At 28.8% G+C, this 13305-nt stretch overlaps 1 protein-coding gene across 3 annotated transcripts; it reads right to left on the reverse strand.

Annotated features, from left to right (window-relative positions):
- Positions 1–42: 42 nt before the first annotated feature.
- On the reverse strand, positions 43–6571 carry LOC8277579 (probable WRKY transcription factor 20). Of its 3 annotated transcripts, none has more exons than XM_015725308.3 (6): positions 6285–6571; positions 4670–4828; positions 3594–4131; positions 3348–3405; positions 3109–3267; positions 43–899 (listed from the first exon to the last, which is right to left on the reverse strand). In XM_015725308.3, exons 1-6 carry the CDS (start codon positions 6483–6485, stop codon positions 404–406), a joined length of 1611 nt encoding a protein of 536 aa, XP_015580794.1. In that variant the 5' UTR covers positions 6486–6571; the 3' UTR covers positions 43–403. The 3 variants fall into 3 exon arrangements, with proteins under 3 accessions (XP_015580794.1, XP_015580793.1, XP_002529048.1); XM_015725307.3 differs by having other exon boundaries at positions 3348–3486; XM_002529002.4 differs by having other exon boundaries at positions 3348–3483; positions 6285–6570.
- Positions 6572–13305: the final 6734 nt, after the last annotated feature.

Here is a 13305-nt window from a genome sequence, read left to right on the forward strand (position 1 = left end):
CTCATTGTATAATAGCAAACAGAAAGAAAGAAAGAAACAGGATTGAAATCTTTAAAGTTCGTCTCAGGGAGGGAAACTCAAAATGAATCCATTTTCAAGCACTAAATTTTACAATACTGTTTCTTTTAGAAAAACAATACCTGTGTTACTTTCATATTTGTACAAAGCTTGTGATCATAAAAAGTTCGATAAATACAACAATTTGCGAGGGGAGCTTTTCCAGTTCGCAACAAGTTAATACCAACATCAGGTTGAAGACAGTAAGAGCAATTCATATTCCGGATTTCAGATTCTAGCCTTTTGTCATTTACCAGATGCGTGGAAGAAGGAAAAGAAGAAATTGAAAATTCTCCACAGGAATTTCTTTTTTTATTTCTGTTGACCTTTTTTTGATGAAAGAAATTTATGGACCCGTTAATAATCTTCCCACATTCTGTGGATACGGATAAGAAGAATGGCTCAAAGGCGGAATTTCAACACTACGACCTTCATTGGGATTTTGTCTGGATCCATACTGATTCATGCCACCATTTAAGACACCATAGTAAGGTGCAATCGTGGCTCTTGGAACTATCCTGAAACTGGAACCACTTGCTTGGTTTTGGCTTTGGCTAAGCTCCGAATGCAGTGCTTGTTGCTGGTCGTTGGATCTATTATCTGTAGTCGAACTAATCCCAACCCCAAGATCAAGACTAATAGTCTCACTTTCTTCTGATCTAATCCTCGACGCTCCATTTACAGCTGTAGGTCCTGTTGTGTCGTGACTACTAGTCCTTGCCATCGGTACATCATGATTGTGCTTCCCCTCATATGTGGTTATAACGGCTTTTGGATCATGTGATGCCCTCTCCACATGTTTTCTAACGGGGCATCCAGCATTTGTGCACTTGTAGTAGCTCCTGCAGAATGAGTGAATGAGAATTACGAGAAACAACATGGGAAGGAAGTATACCAAAAATAGTTTTCACTTGCAGACTTGAATACTGTTATATTTTTCTTTTGTGATAGTTACTGATCTTTTGGATTATAGTGAAAGTAATTCTTAGGCCTCTTCGAAAGATGAGATGAATTATCAGGTAATATCAATCAACATGATGTCTAAATTCTAATATTGAATTAGGTCCCATACAATTACTTATGGGCCCACAGCAGCAGAAAAGAGAATATAAACACAAATGTTAAGAAGCTAAAAAGAAACAGCAAAAACAGCACCAATATATGTGCACTTCAATCTTAGTTTCTTGTTGTACAAATGTGTGTTAACCCTCTAAGAGACCTACTAATAAATAAAACTGGAACGTTTATTATTCTGTAACACTGAAGTGAATGGCAAATAAAGCTGGAGAGCAATCAAGTCATTGGCAAATGATAGTGGTTTAGAATCCCAATACTAGGCTGTCTAGTCATCAAGGACCATAATAGAGAAGGATTTCTTACGAAGTGGTATTTTTAGATCACTTTCAATTTTCAATTCCCCTATTACATTTGACTAATGTATTTCTGGGCTCATCTTAAACAATCAATATTTCATTCCATCAAATTTGTTATAGCATAATACTTGGACAAATTCAAGAAAAGAAAAATTCATTTATTTTGATGTACCTATTTCTAGAAAAGAAAAAAAAAATCACATTATGGTATATCACATATAAAAATGCTTCAAAATTCAAATCCCCCATTACATTGCTATTACAATACCATAAGTTAAACTTCCACTTATTAACAAAAAATGCCATGTAATTTGAAGTACTAAGTTTCAAGTTAAGACATATTTTTGTTAATGCAAATCATAGCCAATTATTTCCCAAGTGCAAATAGACAAAAATCATCAATAATCAAGAAATTAAGAGAATGCCTAAGCGGGCAAAATACTCATTTTCTAGTTCAAGCAACTGTTATGTTAAAACTGTTAATTCAAGAAAGCAATGTTTTAGTAGGTTTCTTAAAGTATTTTTTTCCGTTTTAATAAAACATTTTAAAATGTAAATATTAGAACTTATAATACCACTTCGCTCCATTTATCTGTTCCCTCTTTTTTCATCTCCCCTTTCATCATCAAGGTGGAACGCCAATTAGTTTATTGTTTGACAATCTTAAAGCCTGATGCTATTTGATTTTCGCAGATGGTATTCCAGAAACTAAGGCATTCTTTAGCAAGGAGGAAGGCCCTTAAGTGAAAATCTTGAAAATGACATTCTTATCAGGAACTTTAGGAGATACTTGCAGAGAAAACAATAATGCAACTTCAGAGCTAAATGGCTATGCTAGAAATTTCACATAGATGGGAGCAGCTACATTTGTTGTTTATTAAAAACTGACCATTAAATCATGTGGTATTAAAACTTCCAGCTTATTCAGATGTAAACATCACCATGAAGCATATGACTAACAGGTTTTGCCTCGTAGCAATTTATTTTCCTAATCATCCTACATATTCCTTTCACTCTATCAGCAAAGATGACTCCTCAGAAGTCTTCACACTCTTAATGTACTTTTGCATTCAACTAAAGGTTGCAACTTGCACCAGCAGAAGTTCACAACACAAGACATCAAAGTCAGTTGTAATGAGAACATTTTAATGCTCCTCAGGTATTCAATTTTCCTAATTGACTTGGTCCATAGAACCTCAAAAACCTTGCCTGAATAAATAGAAAAATATCCATAATAATATGTAGAATGCACAACAAGGGGAACAAGCAAATGAGATCAGCTCAAAGTTGCACAAGATCATTCAAAGGAAAAAATAGACAAACAAATTAGTTAATTGGAGTATATGGTGTTGCTGGTCATCTGCTTATACTTCAATGCACATCATTTCTCTATACTACTTGACATTAAACTAACATCAATATCAAATATAAACCCATGAAGTATGTACTAGATCACAGTTATTTCATAGCACCAGATTCCCAAGCTGAATGCCATGCATGAGCAATAAATAAGGTCAGTCCATCGCTTAATCCATTGTCCAGACCATGAGAAGAAAACGATAACTTCCCAAAAGTGTGCAAAATTACTAAACAAGAAACTTTGCAAAAGAGAGAGGAATGGCAAGATACTTTATAACTATTAAACTCTTATGACTAATACTGAAAACAACAAAAATACCTTGGATTTGGATTGCCTCTCACTACTTTCTGTCCATATTTGCGCCACCGGTACCCATCATCCAGTATATCAACCTCACTCAGTGTTTGAACAACAACCCGTGGTTCCCGAATAGGCTTAACTACTGGAGTAACTTCAAAACCCCCAGTATCCATTTTCCTATTAATGTATTACACACCATTTGTTAGTTAGAACATGCATTGACAAACTCAGTAAGTAGATAAGGCTGAAACCAATACCTCCTTTTTGAGAAGGGATCATCATCGTCCTCAGCACCTTCTATGCTATCATCATTTGCTGTAACAGGAGACAGTTCAGGTGTTCCATTCGGATCAATCGTATGAGATACTTGACCATAAGCAATAGATGTCTTGTCTGCTATGCAAGTAATAGACCAAAATAAAGGAAGAGCACCAGTAACATAAATAAGAAAAACAAAATAGAAAAGAAAGACAACTAGAATTTTTTGTGAAGTTTTGCCTTACCATCTCGGCCAGGTAAAGACAAAATTTTATCAGATCTATCTTCTTGCATGGACAACACAGCACCAGAAGAATATCGGCGGCTAGGTTGAGGTTTAGGATGATCATGTGTACCCTTATAGATAATCTCTGTTATCTGTCCATCATGAGAGCGCTCAAATAACTTTTTCACTTCACAATTAGGATGTGTACATTTGTAATAGCTGCGTGGAAATTCACTTCCTTTAACATGTTTCTGTCCGTACTTTCTCCAGTTATATCCATCATCAGATGGCATTGAAATGCCACTTCCTCCTTTATGATCAGTTTGTGATGCCTGAAGCCCATTGTTGGAGACCCCTATTTGGTTTAATTCATCTGATTCAACTTCACCAGGTGCACTAGTTCCGGATGATGGAAGTGGTGCCGATAGACTAAACTCATTTGAGGAGACTGCCATCTCACTTTTGACCCTAGGTGAAGATGCAAGTGATTGATTCTGGCAATGGCCTTGGACCTGAACAGATTGTTCAGTTATGCGGTGGTGCACATCTGCAGGAACCTTGAAACCAACAAAATAAGTTAGGAAACAATACTTCCCAATAAGCAAGGCATACTTGCTGATATACAAAGAACTCAGGAAATAGACAGTTAGGTCAAGAAAAGTGCCGTGTCATATATCATCCTTACTACATCCTTCTGCAACTATTGCCAGAGAACACATAGATAAATCTCATAGCATGGCTAGTAATGTTCCTTTTCACGTATGATCTCGTTCTAGTTCATATACAGTTTGGTATTGGCATCGGATAGCTTGAGCTTGCGCTAAGCACTCCATCAATAATACACTTAAATAGCCACTATCAGTTCTTGCATTGGACAAGGAAAGATGGACAGAGGATGCCAATCAAGGAATGATTTATGCTGTTCCTTTATGAAAATGAATGGAGCTTCAATGCATAAAATATATAATTTGGTAACCTCATTTTTTTAACCTACTAAGCTGTTTAAGTCAAGGAAGAAGGCAGCAAAAACTACATAAGACTGTTTTCTTTAGCCACCATGCACGTACACCATTTGATTTCTTATTAGGAAATTACCAAGTTTGATCTAGGATGGGGTCTGAACTCAAAGCAGCTGGATGTTCTTTCTCCGAATGCGTTGGAGGGAACTGCAGTTGCTGAATACGGATTGGAGCCAAGAGAGCCATGTCCTGTTGGAGGCTTAGCAAAGGAACCAGTAGTCGGGGAAGGCTCCGCCTGCAAAACCATAGAATAAATCCTCTTGAGTTGGAATCTTTTTGAATTGTTCAGAAGGGACTCACACATAAAACCATTTCAATACCATCTACTAAGTAATAGAAAAATCAGCAAAAGAAAGTAACATGGAACAGAAAAAATACAGGTGATTTGCTTAACCCCTGCATATCCTAAGCCCATCACTGATAAATCAACAAAAAAGTTTAATATTATTTAACACCATTAACCACATATCTCTCCCTAGGACAGCATCTGTAGGGCATTTAAATGTCCTTTCTTATCAGCATCAAAAATAAACAAATGCTCAGCAGATCTAATCATGTGATGTCATCAAGTTGATTCTCAATAATCGATACCAAAGGAATAAAGTAACATAACAAATTGGATAAAGGTGAGTAGAGCAAGCCAACTCTGTAGCCTTACTTCTTTTCTGTATATTTTTAGGTAGTTCAATACCCTTAAAGTAGGAAGGGGTAAAGAACACAAAAAAAGAAATAACGAAGGTTTCAGATTGTGGAAAGCCTTCAAACCCAATTCTTACATTTGACCATATTCAGCTCAAATCAGGAATCATAAACTCTATTAAATCATAGACCACAAAGTTTATTTCATAATACAAAATTGAAATTATTCTCTACCCTCTTGACCCACATCATTTTCCAGCTTATTTTTCCTCTTTATATATATGGCACATTAAATAAAATATCAATCTCTTAATCAATGCATTTATTCCATATTCTAAGCATGCAATTGCAAGGGTAAAGTATAAGTATCTTCTGCAGCCAAGTACACCATTAAAAAACATAGACAAGGCAACTCAAAAAAAGGGAAAGATTCATTAGGTGGAAAAACAACACTGGCATTTAAAAAAAAAAAAAAAAAAAAAGAAAAAAGCCAAAGCTTATACTCATAATGAAAAGACATATTCTCCAAACAAAATTCCAATGGAACAATCAATATTATGGACACAACAAGGGCAGTACTTAGTTTTATTGTATAACATCAAGCATCAGAATCCAAACTTTAGGCCCCAACATAAGCACCCAAAAAAACAAAACACACATATATATATCTTTTATACTAAGCAATTATAACCAATATAGCAACTGGAATATTAGAATTCAGAATATCAGAGTTATTTATGGGGAAACAAAAAGCATCTAGTTAGCTAAAAAAACTTTAAGTCAAAAATCACATCATGAATTTAAATTCAAGAGTCCACTTGAAAACTACTGCTGCTATCACTTAACGACACGAAGCTATAAACAATACCGTTCTCTCTTTATACCATTATCAAAAGCAAAATTATAAAATCAAATCGTTCACATTTGTTTGGTTACACAGATAAGTATTACTCACAGCAATAACTAAAACTAAAACAGTTTCCTAAACTCAGTCAGGTACTTGTATAAGCTTCCAAACAGATCTTTAAGCATCTAAAAAGGACAAAACGGACCTTGACATTAGAGAGAAGAACAGGAGACTCGAGAAACGACGTCGGACTAAGACCAGGAGGGATCGTGATACACGGTGACCTAGAGATCGGGAGCTTCGCGGGAGACATAAGCTTGTACCTAGCGCCGCCAACCGAAGCAGCACTACCGGAGTCGGAATCAAGCCTCGACGGATCGCCGGAGTTATTGCTGTTTGTGTCCATTTGTAGAGAGAGAAAGTGAAAAGGAGAGGGAGCGAGAGAGAGAGAGAGAGAGAGTGTGTTTGTGGAGAGTCAAAAGCGAGGAGAGAAATGGATTTGATAAAAAGGAAAAATGGAAGGGTATTTTGGTAAGAATAAAAGAAACATATTTGTATTAATTCTTTTTAAGACTGTGTTGAGTGTATGTGTGTTAGTGAAGGAAAAGGAGAGTAAAATGTAGTTGACTTGTTACGTTGGATCTGGATTTTCTATTTTCTGGAGGTGTGTCATTGGGCTGTCATTTTTATTTGGTGTTGTTGTGGTGGTTCAAACGTGTTTTATGCTCCTTTCTTTTCTTTTGTCTTTTCCTTCCTTTTTTTTAGAAAAAAAACTTTCATTCAGTAACTCTTAATTTTGTCATTGAATATCGGATTTCCGTAAAAAAAATTATTAATCTAATGAAATCGGTATGATAAATAATAAAATTAAAAATATCTGTATTATTAAACATGAGCATAATAACAATAATAAAATTAATCAAAATGAAAATATAACAAATCCTAATTTTTAATAATTAAATATTTATTTTCATTATAATTAGTAATTACATATCTATTTTATATAAAAAAATACATATTTTAATTGTCAAAAATGAAATCATAAAGCAATTTTTTCTGTTTTTTCGAAAAAGTCACTTAGTAGAAGCAATAGATAATGAAGTTCTGAACTTACAGGTGAATGTGATATAGGTAATTAGGGTGAGTAGTTAAAAATTCAATATTTTGCCTATCTAAATCCATATCTTATTAGTAAAGTGTCGTTACAATGGTTTGATTCAAACATCATAATTACTTAATAATCTCAATAATATGTTAATTACATAATGTAAGAGGAATTGTGACTATTTTATGCAGTCTCAAATTTGGTTTGTCAGTGATCAAGAAAAATATTACAAACAATTTGTCCATATCACTCCTAATTGGACTATCAGAGTTATTTGATAAAAACACAATTATGTGATGCATAAGCAGTAGTATGACTTTTAACTTAACTTAATGGAAAACAAAGCAAAGTAAATACATAATGCAAATAAATATATTTATAGTAGTTTTGCTAGTCCCATTATAAAATATAAAATAAATTAATATATAGCATAATATTTTACTATTTTCATATATATATATTTCTTTTTTTGCTCCATAATTAAAAGTCTATATATAGTTTATACTTTACAATCTTAGTAGTCAACTTCACCTCAAATAATATAAAAGTTTTATAAGGTTTTTAATTTTTCTTTCTATATTTTAATGTCCCATTGCAAAAATTAGATTTTATATTTTTCATTTATTTTTTATTAAAATCTTATAAATAAATTTTTATTTATTTTCTTAGGATTTTTTAATTGTGCTATTAAAGCTTAAAGATTGATAGGAACCTTGAAAATAAAATTTACATTAAGTATAAATTAAATGTATAATGAGATATAACAATATGATTCAACTTCATAAATTTATATTTTAATATAATAATTAATATCGTATATTAAAAATTAACAACTAAAAATAATTTACTTATGTTAATCCTATTAATGAAGTATTATAATAAGAGATTATACATTATGAACATATGGATTAATATATTAATGGAATAAAATTAAAAATATTTTTTTTAATATCTTGTCTTTAATTTTTGTAGAAATTTATATTTTTATCCAGACCTTTTCTTTTCAACTTTTGCAAAAACTCGTATTAAGATATTTGGATTCTCTTATACATTCGTGTATAGTGTGATATTATAATTTATTAATTACTTATAGGATTCATTTGTTAAATTAAATTGATTTTATATGGAATTATAATAGAATCTAATAGAATTAGGAGTGCAATATATATATATATAATTTTACTACTTGTAAAGTTTACTAAATATTGGATGATGTTTAAGTAATAGAAACACCAACTAGACAACTAAATTAGGTTTGTCAAGTGGTAGAGTAGTATAATGTACTACTTTTACAAATTAAAAAAAGAAAAAAAAAAAAAAAAAAAGAAGAAGAAAAACTTGCTTATCAAATGATGGATAGGGTTTATCAAAAAGGGACTTGTTACATTGAATATAGATATATTTATGTCAATTGACTAATTATCAAAACCCTTAAAGATCTATTGCTATTTATTATTCATATTATTGAGCTAGCTAACAAAAGTGTTAGTAAGATCAGATGTGAAAACCATGAAAATGAGTTCTGAACTAGAAGATTATTAGCCGATGTCCCCATAATGAGGTTTTACTATGACGATCTCAAATAATCTTGGAAAGAAACATCACCCCAGAAAAAATAAAAACAAAAGAAAATGAATGACATATTTGCATTGTGAAGTAGATGACTGTGTGAGTTTCTTCTTGCAGTTGATATTGAACCCTTGTGATTCTTTTTATGTGGACATCTTAAAGAACACAGGAGAAGATTGTCTCTGTCGGAAATCTATCTAAAACATGTTCCAGTAATAAAAGGTGATAGATATATATAATTGAACTAATTAGGGTTTCTATCCTTTGAGCTAAGGGTTGACATTGCAACTTGGGAATAGGTGAACAAGTTATATCACATTTTCTTTTCTGCCATTTTTTCTTTTTAATCTTTTAGGTTCTGTGTCTTATGAGTTGAAATTACAACCTCAAGGCAGCATGTCCTAGACGGCTAGATGCTGAGAGTTCATTGTTAGTCATTCAATTCCTTGTTCATGAATATCAATGGCAACCGGGTTTTTTTAAAAAAAAAATTTATCATTGAGCTTTATTATACCACACCAATAATTTAAATACAACTTTATATTAGATAGCTAAAAAAGAAATAGAAAGTTGATCTAATATTTCGGAGCAGTAATAATTATAGCTGACTATTATTATAAACGTATCGTCAATAAAAAGAATTCGAATAAATTATATTATTACAGGACTTTTTCTTGTAAATGAATAGCATTAGTTTTTAAATTTTTGAAATGAATAATCTCTGAATATACAAACTCAACATAGAATAATAAAATTATAATTAGGCTCCATTAGTCAGAAGAAGTTTATCAAAATCTTATGTGTATATATGTAAAAATATATTAATTTTTGAAATTTAAATTTTTTTTGACATGTATGTTTAATATTTTATATATAAATTTTTTATTTTGACATATGTATTTACTTTTTACACATAAAATTCAGATTTATATGTGATTTTATATTTTTTAATTAATTTATTGATTCATAAGTTACATTTGTAATTAAATATTGACTTTAATTATAAGAAATAGTATATTAATCATATTTTAATATTATATTAACTAATAAATAGTTTTCTTTCTATCCTAAAAATATCCTATTAATTATATTTTAATATTTTATTTACTAATGAATTAGTTCTATAATTAGATAATAATTCTAATTCTATAAAATAATATTTTAAATAATATTTTTAATATTAGATTCAATACTAAATTATATTTTTTGCTGCTTTTGTTGCTTTTTCTCTTTTTTCCTGTTCATTATCTAATTGCTATGCTGTTGGGACATAAAATATTAAGAGTTTGAAATTTAACCACACAGCATCTGCAGAAGGCTTTATAGGCTAATTCTGAAGCTAACCACACAGCATCTGCATAAGGACATAATAAGATCATCTAAAATGTTTCTCTTAACAACGTTTGTAGCTGTGGCCAAAGGGCCGACTACCGATGATAGTCGGATAAATATTTTTTGATAATTCGATCTTCCTGGATTCTAATAAAATAAAATCAGCTAATAAAAGAGTTTGAAATTTAACTTTATTATCCATATTGGGTTGGGATTTAAATATGCAGGTATCCATTATTCAAATCCGATTATATATTATATTTTTATTTTTATTATTTAAAATTTTACTAGATTTATGTTTGAATTGTATTAATATATTGAATATTTAGATTTGCTTATCTTATATCTATATTTTTTATTTATATTAATATATTTTAAAATTTAATTATTCTAAATGAGTTCAGCAAACGGACACCTATTTAATTACCAGAATGTTTATATAAACAGGTAGGTTATCCGCTACTCATTTAAATATCTATAATACATTTAATAATTATTTAATTTAAACGGATTTTAATCGAGTTCAGATAGTATGCAAATATTTCTATTCGGATCTGGGACGATTTTGGATTAAAAAAATAATTTTTTAAACGGATTTTAAAACGGATTTGAGGAAGTATATTTTAATTGAGATAGAATTTAGATATACACTACCCGTTGCCATTCCTAGAGCTGGCCACTTAAAATTGGAGATACTAGGAGGCAGTTTGAGCTTCCAAAGATGTTTCCAAACCACCTTTAGGGTTCTAGAGATTCTATGAGCGGGGAGAAACTCCAGCTTTCCATTATGAAGATAGAATTGCTTATCTACGGGAGCAATGCCAAAATTGCAACAGTATCCGAGTCATTATATAGTCACTCATTAAATTGCAATAGTATCCGAGTCATTAAATAGTCACTCATTATGTTAATAAAAAGTTTTAGATTAAAATATTTCCAATGGTGCATTTTATTTTAAAGAACATAATTTTTGTAATAAAAAACATCTTAAGAAATATTTATATATAAAAAGTAAAATATTTTATTTAAATCTAATAGACTGTCTACTGATTTATTTTCATAAATATTAATAGTTTTATTTTTTAAATTTTTTTTACCAATATAAAAATAAGGATTGCAAATATCAATTAATAAATAAATAAAAATTTATAGTGCCTTTGTTAAATATAGAGTAAAAAGTGAAAATTAACTTTCCATATGTAGAGAGCTAAATGGTTTATTTACTTATAGAAAATTATGTCAGTCTTATAGAAAACTTTTCAAATGAAAATAGAAAATAGATCTTTGTGTTTACTTATGGTATTTTTCTAAAATGAAAATAGAAAATAGTTTTTTATGTTTTCAAAATTATAACTAAATTTTAAGAAATTATTTCATATTTTTTTTATTTTTTTTAATATAAGAACTTGCTTATTTTCAAATAAAAACAAAGGAGTTTTCACGTCATTTATTCCAAGTTTACCCTTTATACTTCAAATATTACCTAATAGAAAATAAAAAAATTTCTATAAAGTAAACGTATTTTACAAATTTTATAAATTTAGTCAGTTACCCATGTATTACACGATCGTTATTATTATTTCGATTATAAAATCAAGTTTATAGTATAATTTAATAAATTTTATAATATTTAATATTGATTTATAATATTTTAAAAAATAATAGCAAACTAACTATTTCTAAATGTCCTCAATTTTTTTAAATTTTATTAGTACAATAAAATAAAAATTATTTTTAAAATATTTACTTATTAATACTAATTATTATATAAATTAATACTATCAATATAATTAATATTATTATATTTAAAATTATAAATTGTTATAATAATTAAAATTTAATTTATTAGTGAATGAGATATTTAAAAATATTATTTACTATAATTAGAATCATTATTTAATTAGACAATCAATTTATTAGTTAATATAATATTAAAATAAAATTAGTGTACTATTTTTAAAAAATTTAGGTTTTAGAAATATATATATATATATATATATATATATATCTTTTATGAAAACCCTTAAAAACTAGAAAATGAAAATAAAAGAAATTTTCTACAAGTAAACATGTCCAAATTGACTCTTTATTTTATATTTTAAAAAATAAAAAGTGAATTAGAATGTCATTTTATATTAGAAGTCTTTAAAATAAAAAATTTAACATATATAAAAAATACATTAGAAATGCTTTTAGAATAATTGTTTGTGACGTTTTAAAAATATATTAAAACTTCGTGATACTAAGAACTCATTATTAAACTAAAACACTAAATTTTCCCTTCAATTAATTTGTTTCTTTGATACAAAATTACATAATAACATAACTACTTACCGAAAAAGACAATAGAGCCACAAAAAATGATAAAGAACTATTTACAAACATATAAAACCAGAAAAGGATTCTCAAAAAAAAAAAAAAGAAAAAGAAAAAGAAAAAAGAAAAGAACAGGTGGCACCCAATTCATGAATGAAGGCATTTAAGACCACTTCATCAAAATCCAACATGTTAATCTCCTAAGGATCATTGCTTTCTACCATCACCACCATTCTATAGAGTGTAAGACAGCTCCATGTTTATCATTTTTCTATCAATTATACCAACAATAATAGGGCTCGAAATTTGGAGAAAAGAATCTCGACTTTTTTATTTTTATTATTTCAATTTTTAGACATTTTTTAAATTCAGCGTTTTTATATATATATATATATAGTTTTTTAACATATAGGCATTATATTGATATGTCATTTTTATATTTATTGTATACTTAATTTGTTAATTATAAATTATTTTTCTAATTAAATAATAATTCTAAATCTAACAAATGACATTTCAAATTTTTTTTTAATATTATGTTAACTAGTAAATTAATTTTCTAATTATATAATATTTATAATTCTAAAAATATTATAATATGATAATATATACTCATTTGTGACATAAAAATTTCTAACATGTGTACATAACTTATTTTATATCTAATTAATAATTTAGTTGATATGTCTTTATTATAATTTTTATATTTACTGCATTTCTTAAATTATCAAAAACAAATTATTAAGATAAATACTTAAAAACATATTCAATCATTATATTTAAAGTATAATATATAATTATAAAAATATTAATTATTTATATAAACTCATTTTAGATTATTAATGACAACAGCTATTTTTTTCTTTTTTTTTTTCTATCAATTTCTAAAAATCTTATTTATTTC

This window comes from Ricinus communis, chromosome 9 (genome assembly GCF_019578655.1).
Source record: "Ricinus communis isolate WT05 ecotype wild-type chromosome 9, ASM1957865v1, whole genome shotgun sequence".
NCBI lineage: Eukaryota > Viridiplantae > Streptophyta > Magnoliopsida > Malpighiales > Euphorbiaceae > Ricinus > Ricinus communis.

Bases quoted from the DNA above. Each gene is read 5' to 3' on its own strand.
- LOC8277579 (XM_015725307.3), bottom strand. From the start codon at position 6,485: ATGGACACAAACAGCAATAACTCCGGCGATCCGTCGAGGCTTGATTCC. The intron at 4,829-6,284 runs GTCCGTTTTGTC...ATGGTTTTGCAG, and splicing joins TTCTTCTCTCTAATGTCAAG to GCGGAGCCTTCCCCGACTAC. The intron at 4,132-4,669 runs GTAATTTCCTAA...GTTGGTTTCAAG, and splicing joins CCCATCCTAGATCAAACTTG to GTTCCTGCAGATGTGCACCA.